At 39.9% G+C, this 23,294-nt stretch overlaps 1 protein-coding gene across 19 annotated transcripts in view; it reads right to left on the minus strand.

Annotated features, from left to right (window-relative positions):
• ANK3 (ankyrin 3) overlaps positions 1 to 23,294 on the minus strand; it is a 199,415-nt gene that overhangs the window by 128,573 nt on the left and 47,548 nt on the right. For 13 of the 19 annotated variants that reach the window (XM_032191370.1, XM_032191368.1, XM_032191367.1 and 10 more), the window contains exons 2-8: positions 12,807 to 12,908; positions 12,257 to 12,355; positions 11,772 to 11,870; positions 7,879 to 7,977; positions 4,264 to 4,449; positions 3,683 to 3,706; positions 2,377 to 2,475 (exon numbers count right to left, since the gene is read on the minus strand). In XM_032191370.1, the coding sequence (XP_032047261.1) occupies positions 2,377 to 2,475; positions 3,683 to 3,706; positions 4,264 to 4,449; positions 7,879 to 7,977; positions 11,772 to 11,870; positions 12,257 to 12,355; positions 12,807 to 12,908 (708 nt within the window). The remainder of the gene's footprint in view (positions 1 to 2,376; positions 2,476 to 3,682; positions 3,707 to 4,263; positions 4,450 to 7,878; positions 7,978 to 11,771; positions 11,871 to 12,256; positions 12,356 to 12,806; positions 12,909 to 23,294) is intronic. The other 6 variants (XM_032191372.1, XM_032191371.1, XM_032191369.1 and 3 more) reach the window with 1 other exon arrangement.

Here is a 23,294-nt window from a genome sequence, read left to right on the forward strand (position 1 = left end):
TTACACTTGTCTCCATTTGCTTACAAATTCACTGCTCTCCCAGAATCTGACTCATCAGTCTGATAAGCACTGAAGAACGAAATTCAACTCCATTATTACTGTTATTTATGCTACTATTCCTCCCATCAGAGCTGCCTTACCTAAATTTGCAGCCACCATGCAGTAGAGATGTGCTCTGCGGATTCCCCCACCCAGCTACTGCAAGCACAACAAGCTGCTTCGTGCTCTGAGTCACAGCATCAGCCCGCTGCTCTTCAGGCTGATGTCAGTGCATCTGCACCTCCCAGTTCTCTGAGCAGGCTGCCTCTCTGACGATGACAACTAAAGGAGGCAGAACCTGGGATTTCCAGATCTTCAAGAGGAAGTGAGTTTGCCCTTACTACTTCGGATCTACTCTCCAACAGTGCTCTTAATCCAAAACAGAGCTGCTCAAGCCCAGGGTTTTTTATTGAAATGTATGCATTGAAATGGTATTTTATTGAAATAAGCATAAGCAGATGATGCTTAGTGATACTGGTAATAAACGCTGCTAATTGCTAACGTAGCAGTATGGCTAACCCCTCATCTTGTTTCTGAGTTTGAAAGAGTCGTCCCAAACCCACTCACCTTCCTTGCTCCTGTGATTAGCACCTATCAAACACTGAACACCAAACTTTATGATGGTTTGAAATGACTTAAAATGCTCTAACATGATTGGATTAAGGCCTCAGGAGTAAGAGGGAGTAATGTCATCAGTGAAAAGCAAGCATGCAGTTAGAAATTTCCCAGAAGCCCTTTACACCCCAAACCCACCTTTAGTTTCTGAATTTCACATGGATCTAACCTCAGACTTTCTTTCATCAGTAACAGAAGATCAATTTGAGTGGTGCATGTATGTGGAAAATCATTTGTGAGAAATATCTGAGTAGATCCTTACCTTTGGTATGCACCTACCAGCTTCCCCCAGCATCTGCTAGCATTCCTCTCACCGGTATTATTAAGTACTAGATCATGACTTATAATAGTATTTTTTAGCTTTAGGGACTTATCTTCACTAGCGAGTCATTTAACTATATTCATAGATCTGTGCTGAGTGAATAGTGCCCAGCATCTGTACCTTCCACCTGCACTCCTACTTAGAGTAAAAAAACATTCTGGGTCAAAACACTGAGGGGGCTTTCCCCAACTTTTCTGTTCCTGGTCTATTACATCCTCCATCAATTCCCCTTACTAACCATAGACAAATGCTACCAAAAAAATGTTTATTTTTTGTTTAATTCTGAGTCCTATAAATAAAATAATTTCCCTTGTAAATAAACGTGATACTATTTTATCGGTTTTGTGGGTTTGCAATGTTTATTAAGAGTTTTGCTTGATATATTTTTTTCCAACCTAAATGACTCTATAATTCTATGTAAATATGTTCTTTAACTATAGAAGCAGTGAAGTATTTAGATATACAAATTATCTGAAGTAAAAGAAAACATTACAATTAGCTGCTTGCTATGTGGCAAATGCTTTAAGCAGTAGCACAGTACTTATTCTCATGCAGAAGCAATTAAAACAACACATACTCAGAACCTCTGCGAAGGAGCTGCCGAATTTTCCAGTTCAGTTCTGTCTAACCGCAGACACCATTCCAAGTAACTCCCCCCCATAAATACCATCTCCAATACACACTTGATCCCCCCAGAACACTCACACTTTAATTGAAATGCTGTTCTACACTGAACCAGGGGACACCTGGGAAGCCCATACCATTTCCTTCCTGGCTTCCTCTCCTTTTCCATTTATCTGAGGAACTATCCTCTTGCTTTCTGGGCTGTGTTATAACTTTCAAGCATAGCTTATGGGATCAGGAGAGTTATTTCCCCCACTTTACCATGACTTTTGCCATATGGCTCAAATCACCAACTTCCCTCCGTTTCTGTACCTCACTTCATTTTCTACCTGTCTTGTTTCTCAGATCTCCTTTATCATCTGACACTCGCATATGCAGTGAAGGTGCAGTGAAGGCACAGCTGCTTTATTCACCACCACCACCACCTGCCCTTCATAATCACTGGAAACAACTGCATATTGAGGACAACTCAACAGGGACAGCATTCCTGCCATATGGTAAGGCTACAGGTGGAGGCATTCATCTCACTGAATCTTTGCAACACTGTGAAATCAGCAGCTGGTTTTGATTAAAATGGAGGTATTCAAGAGTGAGGACTAGAGCTCAGGTTCAGTTCAGAAGCACGGACACTCTGCTCCATACTCCTTAGGGTAACGAGAGCTGTCAGGCCAGGCCTCTCGGCTGGCAAGCACAAGGAACATTTCCATTCCTTGTGGAAAAAGTGTTTCAAGGTAAAGATAAAACAAACTTAAGTGTAACTACGATTTCATTCTTACCCTTGCAGTGAAGTCCACAGCAGCACCCCGATTTAACAGCAATGTAGCTACATTGATATTTCCATAGTGAGCAGCTATGTGGAGGGGCGTGAACCCACTCTGGAAAAACAAACAAACAAACAATTGATAATTTTTTTTATATATCTCTTTGGTACTCCCAAATTTGTATCACATCACTGACAAAAGCTAGTAATAGGAGTGTGCTGCAAGTCACCATTCCAATTCTGTACTAGTTTTTACTCACTGACAATTATTTACACACTGAGTCTAAATAAAAACATATTGCTCTACAGAAGGGAAAAAAAATTAGCATAATTATTCTAGAAGACCAGAATTAGGACAAAACTTTCAGTTACTTCAGAGAAACAGCAACAAACATGTGAGTATTAAAGTAATGATCTTTTGTAAGAAAATAGTTTCTAATAGAAACATCTACTTGTTATCAGTGTTGTCAGTCTTGCAAGTTAAATCTCTTAGAGATTCTTTGCAGAAGTTCAGATAGAAGTCATTTGATGATACTTGCTTTTTAAAAAAAAATAAATTCAAAGTAGATGCAAATGAAAACAACATCAAAGACCATTTTAAATGATTAATATAGATTTTTTTTTTTTTCCAAGGGTTAGTACCATAAAGATCAGTCTCCCACTGAGGGCGATCACACTGGGTTATGTTCAGACACCACAAGTTATCAACCTAATTAGAAGATGCCTTACTGATAACATCACTTCAGTGAGTTATTTTCATATTTAAGTAGTTTTACTTCCTTTTAAAATAATGCTAAAACATGCAGCAATTCCATCAGTCCTGCGAAGTATGAAACCTTATGGGAACTAGATGCATTTCTAAATTGTTAGCAAGCCATGCTAGCTGCCACTGCCTTGCTTCGGGAGTTTTGCAGATTTAAAACCACTCTCAGATCACTCTATTTGCTGACACCATCAAGGTAAGTGTCATGCAGAAGCCTGAAATCAGTCCTGGATGCACAACACGACAGGGTTGTCTGCAGCTCTTGACATAGTCTGGTAAACATCTACTCCATGAGAATCCCTGAAAACTCCCATCTTACATAATACGTCTCTTTTATGATGGCAATTAATTCCCAAGAATGCTTACTCTCATTTTTAAACCCTAGTTTCAGCTGCAGAAAGCCCTGGTATCTAAACTACAGTCTTCTCTAGCACATGCTACTTTATTTCATCTAAAGCAGGTGTCTATCCTATAAAAGGCGATGCAAAAAGGAGGAAGAAATGATGCAGAAGCACTAAGTCATGGAGGAGTGATGATGCATATATATATTTATATATACCTCTGTTGTTCTATTCACCATCATCTAGGTTAACACATTTGGAAGCAAAGAGGGGGAAAAAATGAACGGTTAGTTCACCACTGGTGATATGGATGCAGAAAGCGTCATGATTGCTACATGGCATGGCAGCTCAGATGACAGCACAGTTGGCACAAAGGAAGCTTGACTGAATGGAAGCTGAATGATCAAGTATTTTGAATGTTAATTGTTACATGTTTATCAGAGTTCTGTAAGTGGCACTTTTACAAACAACTAATCAAATGACTTAACTGGATGACCTCTAAAGCACACCACTACAGTAATGGCTTCCATTTCCAAGAGAACAGTTGTAATAATATATTGTTTATTATTTACCATTTGAAAAGATTTTAAAGGAAAAGTTAACCCTGATTTAAATAAAACTGAGGTGAGGAAGAAAGAGGCGAGGGAAGCAAAGGAAACATTATTTTTAGTTGCACACTATAGGAGAAATTTACACGGAACTCATAAGCAAAGTACCTCACTAAGAGAGATCTTCACTGGACGTAATACATGTCGTCAGCACTTAACAGCATCAGAACTTGTTTCTTTTTACAACTGACCTTTGACTCCACATCAGCATTGTGGTCATTCTGCAGGAGCAGAGCTGCTGCCTTTGTATCATCCTTCCGAGCGGCGATGTGAAGAGCAGGAAGACGGACTTTTCCCTTCGTATCATTTTCAAGCAACAGCGAAACCACCTGGTCATGACCTTGCTGCAAAGCTACTGCCAAAGGTGTGAAACCATCCTGCAACATACAATGGGGACTCTCAACACCTATCCTGAACTTTGCAGGGGATGGAAATTGGAGGGAAGAGATCTCGGCATTAGTGGGAGTAAAATTACAAGACACAAGCAAGCAAAACTGGCTAGGACTTGGAAAAAAGCATGGAATTATTCACTATCATTTAATACATTTTATTATATACACAAATATATGTGGCAATGATGTCTCCAATGCAAATTATCATCCTTCTTCCCCAAACCTACAGGTTATAGCATACATTTATTTTTTAATTTCATCTCTATCCTCTTAAATATTTAAATGTGGCGATTAAAACATAAATATATGCTTATATTTAATTTAAAATTATCAATATATTTATCTATCAATAATACATTTCAATAACATTTGAAAAGGAATTCCACTTTCTCCCATGAAACCAGTTGTTTTACTACAACACCAAAGAGCACATTTCCACTTATGAAAATAGAGATGTGATATACAATCCACTTATAAACAGACATTATTTCCTTTCAGACTAGTAAATAGCCAACCAAAGAAATGTGGAATCTGAGACCTGAAAAATAGAATTTTTATTTAAAAGATTTTAGAGTGAATTCCTTAAACACAGGAAAAGTACAGTCTGAAATGATTTAATAATTTTATTTTTATGGATTTTTAGAGAACTGAAAAATGAAAGAGTTGTTATTTAGATTCCCCAAATTTTAAGTAGCATTCCAACCCAGGAAAACACACAGATTTGCCCAAGATAATACCCATAAACCCCTCAAAAACCACAAATGCAAATTACTTGGGATATTTATTTCATTATTACTTGTGATTCTTGATTAATATGTCTGAAGTTTATAGTAGAAAACTTTGTTACAGTCTAGTTGGCAAACACATTCTGTGACTTTTTAACTACTGCTGTCATGTTGAATCTGTGTGTTTAAGTGTGAAACAGAAGTGCAGCAATGACATAGAAGAATGCAGGTCCCTACCATTTCAAAAGTGCAGAGTTAAAATGTTAACTTTTGGGAAAACTGCATTGTAAGAGCAGAAAGGAGTTCAGGGGGGGGAAGCATTTTTGGCATTTTTGCCTTTTTTTTTTTTTTTTTTTTTTTGGGGGGGGGGGGGGGGGGCATCTTTCTTTTTTTTTGTTTTTTTGTTTTTTTTCTTTCCTCTTTTTTACATGCTGCACAGCTCTGGAGGCCAAGAATACATCATGAGCACCACAAAGAGGGCTCCAGAAATACAGCTACACTGTACCTGCACAAATGGATGCTCTTGCCTGGAGGAACCCTGATTGAGACAGCACATGCCTTGGTGACCTGGAGGCACCCGCTTCCCTCTCTATTTATACAGCCAACAGCTGCAGCACAGTCAGTGCTTCACAACAACAAGCTAACAACATCTTTTCTTATCAGGCTTTCTCTTCTGATAAAAATGAGAAAAAAAAATCACATGAGAAAATGAAAGTCCTAGGAATTCATTTTCTCCTTTCCTTAGAGAAAAGGGAGTCGACAAAGGGGAGCACTTCATTTCAACACCAGAACAGCTGCCATCTTCTATACTCCAGTTTCCTAACTCTGACAGAGAGCTGCCTGTGCCCGTTTATGCAGAGATCCCTGTGCCACGGCCAAGCGAACTGTGACCAAGAATATTAGCAATGACAAAAATGCATTTCCACCACATGCTATCTGAAGTTGCCAACCTACAAAAAGCAATTGCAAGTATCTTAACATCCAGTACTATAATTAGTAACTGTACCTTAACATATAAAGCAAAGCCCACCCTCAGAAAAAAAAATAATTTAAAAATAAATAAAACCAATTAAAAGAAAACAGGTGGTTCTATTTTTTTTTTAAACACCTTTCTTATAGAGTTCTTATTAGTGAATAGTTAGCTATGTATTAATTGTTTAATAAGAAAGGCTTTTGAACTTAAATTGACAGAGATCAATAATTTTTATATTAAAGGTTTGACCAAGAGAAAATAATAAAGCACCTATAAGCAACTACCAGAAACAAGTAGGGCAATAAAGGCAACACTGCTTTGTAGTCTGTTAACTTCAAAGGAATTCTCCAGGGATAAAATTAGATCACGCTTTATCAGGCTGAGATGGAGAAAAGCTCAGCCTAGACTGACATATAAAAAGCTCATGGGTAAAAATACCTAAGAATCAGAAGCAAATACCTGTGCACAACTGTACAGCTCTATTTTCAGAAAATCATATACTGGCTAGGATATTTTCAGAAGTCAGAATCTACTGTAGGTCTCTGGGTGTCCAATGACTTCATTGTTTCTAAGAGAAATCAGTTTTCTGAAAGCTGTATTTTTCATTTAGTGTTTTACATTTAAAATACTTCATTTTATTATTTCTTGGCTTCCGTGTCTTTGAGCTTTTCCAGGAAGTATTCTCTGATGCACACCGCTAGTTTTAAGAAAAGATTAGTGATTTTGAAAACTTTATTTTGATCCATGATTCATTGCTATAATACTGTCTTCAAAAGAGAAGAAAGTTTCCATACATATATCAGTGTATAGTGATGCAATGAAGTGACTTTGCACTTTGTATTTTGCAAGAAGTGTGACCTTCTCAAATCAGCATTATTTCCTTTGTGATTTAAGTTCAGATGGAGCAGTTAGATGTCAGTAAAAGGTTAAAGCAAATACTGAAATACTTCTTTTTGTTTTTTAACCAGATTAAATTCAGTACATTTAGGTACTATTTAAGACTAAATTTAAAGACTATTAATATTTGATATTCTTATAATCACCGGTATTTTTTTTTTCCTTCCAAGTTGCCTTACTTGAGTTAGAATTACTTTTTAAATTAAGAAATATATATATATATTTTATTATTTTTTTTTTTTTTAGAAAGAAAGATCACAGAACACCCTTCAAGGACAAATCTTCTGTCATGCTGTCAGCTCGAAATTATCACTGCAAGACCAGACAGGATAATTGAATGCTGCAGAGAGGGTATCAACATGGTAATAAATACAGTTCAGAAAATACTGCAAGCGCTAAGTAACCCTGGGTTTTCACTGGTATCCCAGAGCTGGTTTCAAAGCATAGATGAACACTTCTTGCTTTATGATTGCCCCCTGCATCACTCAGTACTTTTAAGAAAAGTGTGGAGAATTTTTGTATCATGCACACAGCTTCCCTTTTTGAGTACATAACCTGAAATATTACCAGTAATGACTAAGAGCACATCTATTTTTAGAACTGTTTCTAGTTAGAGTCATTTTTTATTTTAGAAATGGCAAGAGAAGGTTTAAAAATCTTTAAAAGCCAGTAACTCGATATTCATCAGCACGCTTCACAAAGAGAATTTGTACTGCTCTTTGATTTTGTATTTAAAAGACAAGTTCAGTATCAGCTGGCAAGGATCACTGCTGAAGCACATTTTGGTTTGTTCATGAACTGTAAAACTCAAACTTTTACCTCTGTGGCAAGGCTTTGACTGGCACCATTGTCAAGAAGAAACTTAACAACCTCCAGGTGGTTTTCTTGGGCTGCCATATACAGTGGAGTGAAACCATTCTGAAATAGGAAAACAAGAGTGTAAACATTAACATTTTAAACATACCAAAAATCTGCCAAATTGGTAGATTAGCAGGAAAACAAGTAAATTGCATGCTCACATACAAGTTAGTGGCACGATCACTGCTGATTTAAGTGAAGATAGGAGAAGGGTAGTATTATTTTAAAAGACACAATGGAATGTAACAATAACAACTTAAAACATTCATATTATATCGACTGAACTGTTTTGTCCTGCTGAAACAACCAGAAACAATCCCCTTCTCCTCTGATTTATCATATCCAAACACTAGAGAAAGGCTGAAACACAGTTAAGGCAGGCAAAGACGGATTTTGAGTGACATGAAAACTTCTCATCCCAGACTGAAAGTGTCAATGCAGTAAACAGAATAAAACAAAGAAGTCAGGGGTGGTTAAAAACAACGGGTAAAACAGAAATGGTATTTCATCTGGCTTAAGTAACAGAGAAGGTCAGGAAGGGCTTCCGTATGACCGGGTTTGGCCAAGACAGTGTCAGCACTCTCAGGTCTGTACACGGCCAGGGCAGACATATTTCGGCAGGGTGAAAGGAGCACGGGGAGCAGCTCTTAGAGCTGCAACTCTTACAAAGGACACTGACCTAGCTTTTGCAGGAAACTAATAGAGCCAAACAGAGATGAGCCGTAATAACTCTGGCCATGTATTTGCATCAAAGCCATGAACATCCTGAATTCTGGAGAGATGAAGGCAAATTGTAGTCTAAGACTTGCAGCAGTGAATTATGTCTGAGTTATAGCAGCCACAGTAAAAACAGCTGAGAAGCATCTGACTGTCACAGCAATGGGGCAGAGCCGCATGGCACACAGCCAACCCAGAGCACGCAGGAGAGTGCAGGTGACCTGGGGCCAAGCACACAGGCTTCACTGGCAGCAGAAACAAATAGGAGGTCAGACAGAAAAGACAGTTGGAGAGGAAATGGCGTGAACTGGACATTTGATCCAAGAAGAATTTGACAATCACCGAGACACTGAGCAGCTGTGAAGCCACATGTTTACAAGGCTTACACAGCCTGCAAGGTCTGTGGCTGTTCCAGTATTTGAGTAATTTGGTGTCTATTTAGTAAAGCACCGCTACAAGCCTAAAGCAGGCACTGAAGTCCTTCCAGAGCCAAAGCAATGTGCTAATATACTCTCCAGAAACAAGGCCTAACAGTTTAGCTACTGTACAGTTAAAATTCTGTTTAATGAATACGAAAGAACCCAGAAAGTGCTTGCTGAGGGATCTAATACGCCACATTACAGGTTATTTTTATAGTGAACAGCAGTGTCTGGCATTTTTCCCTATCGTTTCATGGCACACTCAATATCTATTTACTAACTCAGCTGGAAACTAAGATTTTTTTTTTATTTTTATTTTTAAGTTTTAAACATTTGCATTTAGAAAGCAAGCAGGAAATGCTTCCTAATTATTAGTTTTGGAAAATAATTAATAGGTGAAGTTTCTCAGAAACAAGTATTATTATAGCATCTGGAGGCAGAGCAGAACCTTTTCTCCTATGCTAAAGTTATTGTACAGTACTCATCATCTTTCCCCCCACACTGTGCTTTTTCATCCCTTTCAAAATAAGAGACTGAAATTTCCAGACAGCCAACAAGCCCTAAGAAGTGGTACCAAATCCAGACTTTTTTTTTTTTTTTTTTTTTTTTTTTATAAGGACAGGAAGATTTGGTTAAAAAGACCTAACATTACTACTGCTAGCGCTATCGGGAAGGTAGAGCTGTTATCTTCAAGGGAAGACAAAACAAAGCCCAACTCACACAAAACAGGGTCAGCATCAAAAAGAAATAAACAACCAAAACCTCTGGGTGGTCTCTCTGTGGGTAAGCCAAACTCAAAAGAAAGTTATTACAAGCTTTAGAAAGGCTCAAGTGATGCAGAGCCACAGACAAAGCTGGTGCAGGGCATTTTGTTAACAGGGTGCTCCAGGGACAACAAGGATCTCCCCAGGAAGACTGATCTCAGGTGGAGTCACTCCCAGGTACTGGTGTGGAATGGCCAATATACACATCTCTCAAGCAAAGACATCACTGGCCTTCAAATGGGGGAGAGAAATCTTTTATTCTCACGTGCTAGCAGAATTAGGGTAACGTGGGCAAACCTCAGGGTGTATGGACAATGCAGTTATGTAAGGTGTTTACAATCTCAAATTATTTTTAGTTTCAGGGCTGAATACACAAGTTCTGAGCCACAAGAGACAATCCTTTCATAGCCTTCCTACTTCAACAGGAAAACCACTGGAAACGTTTCTGCTTTGTTTTACTTCCTAAAAGTCACAATTTAAATTGGAACTATTTTTATTCTCTTCAAATTCTGTAGAGCCTGAAACTAAATATTACTGTATGTAGCTAGCATAAAGGAGTGAGAAAGTGGAACCAAGTAGTCTGTTTGCTTTGTCTGGGTGAGAGAAACATGAAATACAGATCATAAATAACTAACATTCCTGAAATACTCTCTCAAATTTTTGTTTGTGTTACTTGAGAGACAATAAGAACGATTCTTTAAAATGTACTACACAACATTTTTAATGTTAATTTTAAAATTTCCTTTGTAAACAAATAGTGTCTATCATGCCTACATCTTTACATCTTTATAGTGCAGAATAATGGCAATACTGGGCCAGTTAAGGCCACCTCCTAATCTGATCCCCCTTCTCTGACACTGCCTGCCAGCCAGCCCCTGAGCAGTGAGAACAGAAACAGGGCAGGCACCCAAGGACACCTCCTGTGACAAAGCCACCCAGCTTCCAACTGGCTGAGGTTTATTCATGTTTTGAGCCAGCGTTTTCCTCTGTTTCATTCTGCTGCTTTGAACACCAACACTGTTTTCCCTCTTCAAATTTTCTATAATTGACCTAAATGTTCACTCAAAGGACTTCAACAAACTTAAAAGCTCTGCATATGCTTACAGCATCTCTTCATACACGGAAAGGGGAAGAGCTCAGTGAAGCCTGAGATGCTGGATTATGTGAAACGAGATCCCTCTCATTTGAGTGAGTTCTCTTCCACTGTGGTTTTATCAGTATCTCGTCTGACTCTGTAACAATTAGCAGCTCTTGGGACACTGGAGGGCAGATCTAAGGCTGAAGGGTAAATGCTTTTCTGTGCTGCCTGTTACAGAACCACTTCAAGTATCCTGCAAACACCCCAGGACATGGCTGTGCTTTTTTCACCTCCAGCAGTGTGTCTGTGTGACGCCCAGACAGCTTAAAATTAAGATATTATTTCTACGCTTTTTCTGCTGGTGAATTAGGTGGACAACTCAGAGCTAATCCCACCTTATGGCTGACATACCATGTGGGAAAAGACCTAAACACAATTTGGGATTTCACTGTGTCTGCAGGGGAAAACAAGACTTGATGTCCCCATAATGCTTCTCATAACTGACGACCTGGTGAGGGGTAGAGCAGAAGAGCAGAGAGCTGGAAGCATTTAATGTTTTAATTCTATGTTGAGTTACAAGGTGGGAGTAAACTCCGCACTACACTGACTAAAATGTCTGGTTCAGTAATAAAACAGCAGCTGTGTGTTTAAACTCTGTCCTTGCACCTGTCATCGTTTATCTGCATCTACACCCAGAAAAGGATGCTTTGTGATTTTTGCAGGTTTGTATTAATCTTACTGAATAAATCAAATATATTCAAGGACCAGCATTAATACTATGACTCTACCAAACAAACCTAACAACACTGTAAGGGGAGAAGAATTTTCATGTCAGCAATGTTTTTGATAGACCAAAACCCAGAAATATTACTTTACCTGAGACTGTGCATTGACATTGGCCCGATTTGTAACCAACACTTTGACTACTTCTGCTTGCCCAGCGAGGGATGCGATGTGCAATGCTGTGTTTCCTTTCTGAAATGAGAGACAGTCATATTTGAAAAGAGTACAAAACTTGAAAACATGACAATGCTTTCAAGAACATGGACCAGTCTAATATATACAGTATTTCTTTGGATAAAATACTCTTACTATTTCCAATGGCTAAGTTAATTCTAGAAGATACAGAAACCTACATATGGAGACCTAAACAGAAACATACAATTTATTGAGTAAATCACATCCCTAATAATCTGTGACACCGACTATAATCTAAAATGTTTGTATAAGGATCCTTGAGACCGTTTCACTAGTGGGAAATGGGCAATTAGTGCTACAGTAATGTCTGTAATAAGTTGCCCAACACCTTGCACCCATGGCAGCAGCGTGACCAAGAGAACAATTAGACAGGCCTGACTAACCTTTGTCGCTGCATCTACGCTGGCACCTCGCTGTATCAGTTCAGAGACAACTTCTACGTGTCCTTCTTTGGAAGCGAGATGGAGAGCATTCAACCCATTCTATTTAAAAATATAAGGGAAAAAAAGAAAATGAAACATAAAAGACTGAACCAAACAACACATCAGGAGATGAAAGATTACATCCCAGTGAGACGGCTGTTTCCAGAAACTATTCTTATGTGAACTTTACAACTAGATAGCAATGACAGAGTATGAACTAAGTCAGGACATGCTAGTTCTGGGATCTCAAGTTCCATATGATGTCCCATGACCTGATGTAAAACAAATGAAATGAAAGACAATGTTAAAGAGCACAACGTTCGGTAACTAGAATTGAAACGATGTCTTGGGAAGAGTTGTAAAAACAAAAGTTCACTTGGGTAAGATACGTAAACATGGCTCATCAAAAAACAAACATAAGTTATCGCTGACATGAAGCGCAAATATATAAACAGATGCGAGAAAGAGGGAGAGAGTATATCAAGCAAATTTCATGAAAATATTTTTCAACCTGATTAGAAATGTTGATGTCCACTCCACTTTTTAAGTAGTCAAGAGCCTTTTCCAAGTTGCCAGCTCGAGCAGCTCTCAAGTAACTTGCATTCGTGTCAGACTAGAAGAAAGAAGGAAAAAATCTGTTAGAAATTACAGTACCATATAGAAGTATATTCCCTTGACAAAGAAGTTACTTACGACACAATGTATTGTGCACACATTTAACTAGACAGGGAAGGATTTCAAACTGAGTTATCAAATATGGGTCAAATCCTGCCCTCCTTGCTTATGCAAACTCCCTGTGGTGTAAACAGGCTTTCCACCTGACTAGGCAGCACCATGTTTGACTTCAGATATAAACGTCAATTATGCAGCACTGTCTAACACACAAGGCTAGTAGCCAGGGACACATCTGGTACTCAGCAAGGAAGACAAACATGGTGAGACTCAGGATAGGACTCCATGGAAACCATTCTGCTCTTTCCAACAGAGCTGCATCACCTTCAACATCCAAGCTGAACAGTCTGGACCAGTACTATGAGATCTTACATGACAGATTAAAAAGCAAAAGACTCTGTGTTGAAAGGCTGGACTACCTGAATGAAAACCATGACTCTATGAGTTAAGGCATGTTATAATCTAGTGACTTGATAATGTTTTATTTTCCCCATTCTCCCTCGCTTTATGGCACATTTTATTTACGATATTTGTCCACATTTCAGTGAAGCAATCAGAAATCCCTAGGTACAATGCCATCATCTCTTCACTGCATACTATTTTTTTTCAGATCTTCTTTTCAAGATGGCTTTCAAATTTGCTTTATTATGACCTCAGCTTAAATGTCGGGATGGCAGAAAGGATGGTTAAGTCATGAAAGAGATCACTGAAAAGTAAATCCCATCCCCAGAGGGTTTTAACAATGAGTTATGCAAATAACCACAAAGAACGGTTTAGATAATGCTGATCCTGCCTTACAGCAAGTGGAATGAATGGTGTTAGCTTTCAAGAGGGACAAAATCATACAGTCTTTGATTTTATCTGTACCAGAGCTTCCCCTGCCATCTTGGGAAGTCAACGCATCTTTTTGTGCCTGAGAGGAACTGTCACGTTTTTTCTCAGCATCATTTCATCACAGGCTTCCCTCACTGCAGGTTTAAATGCTCTGAGATCCTGTAAGGTTCTAAAAGAATGCAGTGATTACCTTTAGTGGAACAAAATAAAGGCAATAACTGCTGAAATATAAAACTTCCTGGCACCAATACTCAGTTACTTATCCAGCACTTAACTGATTTTTTCTTCCCCGTTTTCTAGATTTGCTATAGACTTTTCTCCTCTCCTGTCAATGCAGCTGCTGCAAACTGGATGTTCTGTTCAAGCACTGCCTCCAAGCCCATCTGAAGTCACTTTCTCATGCAGGATGAAGCAATCCTGGGCATAATGACAGCAAAACAGCAAGCTGCATGAAGACAGCTTTCTGCTTGCACAGGGACAAGCTACAAGGCTCTTCCACTAGTACTTTCAATACAAGAAGCTCTCTCTTTCAAGGACAGGACCACTACTTACAGACTCTTCATTTTCTTCTAAGTTCTGTCCACACGGCATTATACTTTTGATGTTAAATCAAAAAGGTACAATCTTCTCTGCTCTTAATTTTTACTTTCCAAGCACACCATGCTGATCATTACAATTGAATACAAATCAATTTCTGTGATGTGCTTCCACCGAAACAGCCCTCAAATCCCCATGTTCAGGTAGGCTCTATCCAAAGCAAGGTGCTACAACAAGCTGCACAGTAAGAACTGTAAGGAATCTGTGGAAAAAATAGCTGCCTGGAGAGACCCAGGAGAACAATGGCATTTGGAAGATCATCCGAACTGTGCGATGCAGATTATTACAGGAGACAGGCCATTTTCTCAGTGCTTAGCAACAGCAGTCACTGGGGTAAAAAACAGGTCAGCACTTTATCAGCATTACCGAAGGTATGAGGAAGGGCTTAATAGACCAGGAGCCCTTTTTGTCACAGCGCAATGGCATGTCTGTTTGGCACAGTCAGCAGGTGGACGATAATTAACATCAGCTGTTTACAGCTGCTTCTGGGTGGGGAAGCAATGCACCAGACAAGCTTGCTATGAAAAATCAGTTCCAAGCAGTCATCTTAATTCCTGCCAGACAAGAAACATGCTGGTACTCAGAAACATTTGAAGCTTTCTATTTGCTCAAGCAAAATGGAGGGAAATGAAAAAAAAAAAAAAAAAAAGGGAGGAAGAGGGAATGATAAATGGCTAATATTCGCATTAATGGTAAACTGCTGTCTCACTGCAGAGAAACAGCAGTGCCCGTGTCTTTTAAGGACTTCTCCTGGAAGCACTTGTTCTATAAAGAGGGAGGCCAAAGGTTAGGTCACACTCCCAGCGTGGGGATGTATAAAAATGTTTCAAATCAAGCCAGCTCAGGTGCTGCTAAGTGATGCACAAATCTATTCCTGAAAGCCCTCAAGCCTAGAGAAGGCCTCCCTTTGCCAGTCACCCCTGAGAACTCATTTGTTTTCCCCAAATTACCAGCAACAGCCCTGCCAGCAGCAGCCAGATGAGGCAGGCTGGGGGCTCAGAGCCACCCTCACCAGCTCTCACTGTGCAAACCAGGCGAAACAGTGCAGATGTGCAGAGGCACTGCAGTAAGAACCTGGAAGCACCCAGAGAAATTGCCACTCAGAACACATTGGGGATAACAAAAACTCTCCTACACCTCAGCTGGAATGAGCTGGCACTCCCAGCTTCCACACTAATGGCTTCCAGTTGCTTGAATGTGATGGAGCTCGTGTGAAACTGCACGAGCTGCCTTCACAGCCAGGGTGTAACACATCCCTACGTACTGAGAAAGGCAATAGCGGTGCTGTTCTAGCTACAAGTGCAGAGCACAGCACTGTATGGGCTGCTGCAGGGCAAGTTAACTCCATCCCAGCCAGACCCAGTACACTAACCTTGGCCAAAGCTCCCAAGTCCTCAGACTGAGTTAAAATTCACCCTTTCTAGGGCACCAAGCACAGAAATTTTGAGGGGACAACAAATTGAGGTTGTACAGTTGTGCAGAAAGTTCATCAGGGCTTCTGGGATTCTCTCCATCCATTATGGTCTCTGCCATAAGCAGAAACACACAGTAACATCAGACAGAAAAGTGAGCCAGCATCTTTGGAAACCAAAATCAATTCAAGCCTCTCTAAAAGCAGCATTGCCAGCTTCCAGCTTCCCAATGACTCAAGCATTATTTCAGACCTACTCCAACGGAGACGAGTCTTACAAGCTTTTTCTATCTTACAAAATGACTTGAATACCCTTGTTTTTAAGGCTTTCCATTTCCAAAAACCAGGAGGACTAACAAACCATACGCAACTTTTACAAAAGCTAAGCACAGAGGTCAATCATCTCCCTTCCCAATTAAATAAGGAAATGCAGAAAACCAGTTTTAACAACAAGGAAAATACTGTTCGGTGACTGCAATCAAGAACTCATGGGGACAAGCTCCACAGCACCTGGAACAACCTTCCAAAGATGACAAAAAGATTTGGCATGCCAGAATCACGGGCAGCAGCCAACCTCCCACCTGAACAAGGAGCGTGAAATCAGAAGATGAAATTCCTCTTAAGGACAGCTTACCCCGCAGTGCTAATGGTGCTCTCCTACCTTCTATGATTTGCGTGCTGAGTGCGGTATTACAATAACATGGTTTAAGATCCTAATATACTCCAAGTCTGGGGACTTCCAAGTGGTATCTACTGTTGCTTGTGGACAGGAGAAACTTATTTTACAGTTTACAGTCACTTCTCAGTTTTATATTCCACTGTCATTTCAAGTAGACCCACTGACCTTCCAAAATAGAGCCATATACAGGAAAGTTTAAAATAAAACAAGATGCAAGACCACCACAATAAATCAGCTACCACTGACATTCTTCTCAATGTAGAAGTCAATACAAATCCATTTAAATCCCATCCTTCCCCAAACCTGGGGCAAATAAGCCCATCCTAGAAAATGGCAGTGAGACCAGTAGATGTGAACTTTGCTTGTCTGAACTGTTTGCTTATTATAGGTGATCAGAAATCATCCATCTGGATTTCCAATGAAAAAAAAAAAAAAAAACATTTTAACACAAAATCTATGTCTAGTATTATCATAATATTTTTATTTTCCACTGGGACAGTAAGAAAATACATGCACTAGACTTCTCTGAGTCACCCTGCGTTGAACTACTTTATTCAATAAAAGGGCACCAGTGTATTTTGACAGTCCACAGCTGAACTGCAGAGCTGCTACGTACAGTTCAGGTGCCTCACGTGCCTGTTCTGCCCCTGTGGCAGTAGGGCTCACATGGCATTTGGGAGTTTCAAGTCGCAGGGATACTGCAGTGAGTCGTGGTGATACAGTTCAACAGTGAGAACCAGTCGAAAGAGGCGAACAAGGGTACAAGGCAACATTCACACTTCTGGGCCTAAAATTTTCTCAACTTTACATTTCTGTTTTAAGCCTAAATTAGATATTTAAAATTCTTTTCTTTCCCAAATACTCCAACGAAATGGAGAGGTGCCGTTTCCTATTGGCACTTTTTTGCTTAAGACAGAGACTCTTGGAGTCCCTGACAGAGCCTGTAATTGCCACTGTATGGCACAGGCAGGAACAGAATCAGAGCTGAGGCTCAAATCACTGAAGGATGTTACAGTCCAAATAAGTTTAACAATAATGTTAGTAATTATTTATCCAGATTGTCATCATGCCTGGGAGCCCATGTAAAAGGCTGGTCAAGGACCTGTTATGTTAAATGCCCTGAATAACGCCGTAAGGAACAAAGGAGGTTTACACATGGGACAGTCAGGCAGGTGAGTGCTCCCTGGTGGGCCACTGCTCTTTCACAGCCACCTCCACATCCCACCCGAGGTGGTGTCTGAAAGACAAGCTGCCTACAGACAGCACATCGACAGGGCATTTCCTTAACGGACCTAAAAAAACCAACTCCATTCTTAATTATTCAAACCTCAATATTCCCAAGAGGCATCCTGTATGCTAGCAGTCTATTCAGACCCCCCGCTTCCCTTTTTTTTTTTGGTAGTCAATCCCAATATGAAATGAAGATGAGAATTGGCTTGTGATTCTCCACAGTCTTGACAAATACCAAGAGAACAACAGGCATGGGAAATACATCAAAACCCCCTGAACCTCAGATGTTCTTACACTCAGCCACAAAGATTGCAGCCCTTCTTCTTGTGCATTCGGCACAGGCTTTATCCCCTAAAGCCTTTCACTGCTCTCTGTTGTGCTCCCTATGGATGCTGCCTTTTCATTCTCTACATCCAGACCCAAATTATTATCACTGTTCTTACAGTTGTTTTCATTCCTGGAGACGCACACCTCAGATTCTGTGCACAGCATTTAGTTGTGGAGTGGCAGACAGTATTTCATGAATAGTGGATTTATGAGAGTACCAACACTGATGTGTGCATAACAACAAGTATTTTCTTCATAGATGTTAAGACTTGTTTCTTCCCCACTGTACTTTCTGGAAGAAAAAGGAACTATTTCTGGTTTTAAGAAATGCATAAATGCAGACTGACTAATGAACAGAGCGCTTATGCAATGCACACTTTTTTCTTTTTCTTTTTTTTTAAATTTTGTGTCTTTCCCTTCCATGTCCTACAGTGCAACTCAACTCTCTAACACAAAGCATGATGACGAACGCGCAGGCTGCCTGCAGCCCTGAGGAGGTTTCCCAGTCTGGAGCTCATTTTAACAACATTCATCCCAGGGATGTCCGTGGAAAGGGCTGAGGCTGGATGAGCAGTGCTGGTGACAGTGCTCCTTTTCCCAGCCCTTCTCTCCCCTACAGCTCTCTAGTCGCTGTGACATCCAAGGGTAAGACCTGAGACCATCGCCCTGTTTTGAAGAAAAGCTATGTAAGTAAGTTAAAAACACTCTTGTTACAGGAAAGAGTAATTCTTAAGTCAGTCGGATACTACCTTAAGCCTCCATTTTAAAACAGAAAATGCTGATGCTGACTCACACCAGCGAATACATATTCAGTATCTTTTCCTGCAAGTGCTCACAGTGAAGTAAGAGGGTATTTATCATGAGTAAAGACAAAATCTGTTAGCAAATATCACACTGACTGTCAGCCCAGGTTTTGGCCTGGCTTTTCCATGGGAATAGAGGGTCCCTCCAGAAAACTGAGAGCTTATGTATTATTTAGCAGACCCCTACGGTGTAAAGCCATTATCTTCAACATGCACAGCCCCTCTCCCATACTGACAGTATTTTTATTATGGCTCATCCCTTTTGCCTTTGTGTTCTGCTTACAGTGACTTCTTTTTCAGATTAAAAATCCGGTCTTTTTTTCTTTTTTTGCATTGAGAGCAGGGTTTTGTTTTTCACTCCATCTTTAACAGTAGCTGTTGTGAAGGGAAACCCCCAGCAGGTTCCCATTGTGCTGGAGCAGGATGCATTCTGGCTTGAGTCCCAACAAAAAGATGCTAACCATGCCTAACATTTGTTGCGGGGGGAGGCAGTGACCTCATTTTAAGTGATGAACTTACATTACTTCCATTTGGAAATGTGCTCAGTAAAATTAGTCTTGCAGGAGCATGAGATGACCTGAGAAAACAGCTGATAGCATGCATGCTTATTTTGGTAAGGGTGGGCTTTCTGCAACTGAGAGATTTTTTCTTTGGTGCAAGGCCCAACTCTGACAGGTAAGAAGCGCTACACTGGGAACTGGAGGTCCTCAGCATTTCCTACATTTTGCTCCTATGTTAATTTAGAATTTTCCTCCAGGCAAATGTCTTACATTCACTTGGTAAGGGATAAAATTTTATTTCAATTAAATCATACCGGCCTGTTAACAACAATAACTGAACCAAGTGAACTAAGCTGGCCATATGATTTTCCAGGGGAGATTCTTCATCCATTCACCCTCCTACCTTCTAACTAAATCTGCATTAGAAAATGTCACTTGCCTCTTCTTCATTAGAACAGGGGCTGCTTGGATGGGATGCATGACAAAGTGTTCTCTGTGCAAACAACTATGGCTGTACTCATGCTTTACATACCACACCGCAGTGTTTTCTTCTGATAAGAATGTGACAGCCTGGGGCCAACTGCTATCTGCAGTTCTGCTGTTAATTATCCTTCAGAGATGCTCTTGGGATCACAGCCCTAAAAACAACCACAGGGCAAGAGGAAAAGCTCCATTCCCACTGCCTGAAAATTCAAAGGATACATCCTTTGGCTAGGGAATGCCAGCTATTTTAAATATGATTGTAGAAATAATTAATGATTTAATTACTGGTCAAAAAACCAAAATCCCTCCACTTGTTTAGCCTATCATGGAATTTAATCGTCAGTTTTTTTGGTCATATTATTGTACTGTGCATGATAAACTAGCCAAAATATTATACTATCTACTATGTCCCCATAACTTGTCCTATTTGAACTATGTAACTGTGATCCAATTTCCACAAGTTTAAAAAAAATACACTGGTTTCAGGCTGTGTGAAATCCCTCTTCTTGCTCGTACCTGTGGAGACTAAAGTACCTCATATTTCTGCAGCAATTGCACCTGAATCCACAATCAACAGTACTTGCAAGGGCTCTATCCCTTTGCAGTAGTCAATCTAATATGTTTGCAGAGAAAAAAATAATTACAAGAAAAATCACACATTTAATCAGTCCAAGCAGTTTTCAGGATGCATGTTAGATTCTGCTCCTCCTTTCTAGACATCTTAGACCAAAACAGGAAAAAAACAACGCAAACAAAGAAGTTTCTTTCCTCATTGGACCACAAGACAAGGTAAGGCTAACACGCAGATTCAGCATGGATCTTTTTGAAGATCATTTACAAAACCCTAGCTGTCTCAGCAAAATGCTGAACCTGTGCTCAATGTTACCGCCGAAAATGAGCCACCTGTATTTGAGCAGAAGATGGCTGAAAAGGACCCAGACCCAGAGATATTCAAGCTGGGGCACACAGGAACATTTCACACCTCCCAGTGCAAGCGGTGTTTATGACTGCCTTTAACAGTATCAGGAGGCCTGGGGTGAGCTGTTTGCATGCAATGCCAAACATCTCCTGTGAAGCTGTGACGCCTCTCCTACTGTACAAGTTGCCTGGACTTTACGCATGCGATCTTCTCCAGTGGACAATAAATCTAGCCATTCATGAGAACTGTGATGCAACTAATCCTGCCCTGGGTGTCTTTAAATGCCTGAATGACTGCTTCCTGAGGGAACTCAAACACAGACTGGAAATGGAAAGCAGCTGTTACCCTTCCTGTTTCTACAAAGAGTGAAGGTGTGTGATTTCCAAGGCACAAAAGACGTGCACAGAGTTAGATGGGAAACCCTTGCCGAACATCCACGTTACATGGATGTTATGTTCAACATGTTTATACATGCTGAAAATCCCCCTAAAGCTGCTATTTCCATCCATATTAGTTACTTGTCACCACAGATATTCAACAAATACAGAACAATTTAACTGGAATTCTAATTAATGTCTGACAACCCCACAAAAAGCACCTGAAATGACATCAAAGCAATCCCCCAGGGCCAATGTTCAGACAGGAGGCAAGGGTCTAGGCAACTTGGAATCCTCTTTGTCAGCTTGCATTGATGAGGTTTTCAGACTCTGAAAACACAGTTTTGATGTGTCAGCTCCCCCTGAAGAATTTATGAAAACATTTACAAGTATGAATGTGTTAAATTAGTGACACCGAAAGCAAGGTCCTCATTTTTCTGGACTACAAATTGACATACATCTGCACAACTACACAGCCTGAGTATGCATGAATAAACAATAAATCATGAAAATTATTTTCTTTTAATGGGAAAACATCATCCCTTTAGTACTGACTTTTGAGCTATGAGACCACCCTGGGTGAAATACAAACCTGAACAACAAGGTAAATTGGGACACACCGTTGAAGATCATAAAAGCAGAGAAATCACTGGTTTTACCAGTGAGTCCATGTACCATGTTAGGTGGTACTCAACTCAAATATATTACCAATGAAAAGCATCCAGTATAGTTTAGGACAAAAATATTTCAGCATCTAAAATTCAAAATTCGTTCTCTGGTCTGACAGCCTCAGCTTCTTCAAGTTTGTTTCAAACTCTGGGGAAGCAACTCCTAAGTCTGTAATGACTCACCTTTTACTCTCTGAAGTTTTACTTTCATGCACTTTTAAGTATGAAGTAAATCACTGACTTTCCTAACTGCTTTTGCAGTCACAAAGAGCTAGAGAAAGGCTGGATACGCTCAGAGGGTTTCTTCTTATGTTTATATTCACCACAAGATAACAACTCTCTTATATGTCAAGGCAGATGAGATGCCATTGATCTACTCCCTGCTATTTTTCTCTCAGAAACTGGGTACACACTGAGCATGGAGGTAATTTCAGCATATCTCAGGCTCAAATTTAAAGCCATTGCTGTGCCAAAATCGCATAGTTCAGACCACTGAATGAAGGCAGGAATTATGACCATTGGTCCACCTCCTGTTATCACCTGTGTACCTAGTTTAGAATCAGGATCCAGAAAGGAGAGGAAAAAAATAAACAACCCTCTTTAAAACATTTTAAAAGTATACTTACTTGTAATTTCAGATACGTCCCCTCTGAAGTTAATGGTAGAAATAATGGTAGAGCATAAGCCTAAATCAGATAATATTGCTGACTTTAGGGAGGGAGATTTTATTTGCTCAAAGTGAGCTCTCTGCAAGACTACTAAGTAAACATGCTTCAGTCAGACATGGTTAAGTGAAATTTACTGGTGATAAAGTAGAGTGAACTGCATGTCAGCGCTTAATACAACTTTTCTGTAAATAAAGTGCAGGAAATAAGCTATATGGACAGGCTACTGAACTTCTTTTAAACAAACTAAGAGCTTTTACTACAGTGAAGCTGGAATTTTCCCACTCTGTTTCTGCTTTTCCATTTTATACCCTCATTCAAACCAAAATTATTCTGCCTTGGAAGTTTGATTATTATTAAATCAAAAGATTGTTTGAGGATAACTGGTCGAGCTATTTCTGAAGTGGCAATAATATATGCACCAACACACCCATTTACACTACAAGTATCACAAATCCCACATGCAATTAAAGTGTGCACTTTTGTGGGTTTAAGAGGCGTTTGAATGGCTAGTTGTAGAGCTATCTATTATAGTTTAAAACCTTTGACACTTTTCACTCAGCATCCTTACAGTATTCACAAACCTCTACCAGTTTGTGCCAACCATACAGGTTTCCTAGCAGGGATTATAACCTCTGACAGAAGCAAAGAGGATCTTCCAATGTGCACGCCTGCATACTTTGCTTTTCTGGCTGTAAAAGCCCATGTGGCTCATGTGACAGATGCACAATCCAAGGGGTCAGTCAGAATCACCAAAGAGCTTCCAGGTACTAAGATGACTCCCAGGGCAAGATTTGCAACACAACACAACCTGATAACAGTCAGTTCTGCAGG

The sequence above is a fragment of the Aythya fuligula genome, chromosome 7 (assembly GCF_009819795.1).
Source record: "Aythya fuligula isolate bAytFul2 chromosome 7, bAytFul2.pri, whole genome shotgun sequence".
In the NCBI taxonomy this organism is placed as follows: Eukaryota; Metazoa; Chordata; class Aves; order Anseriformes; family Anatidae; genus Aythya; species Aythya fuligula.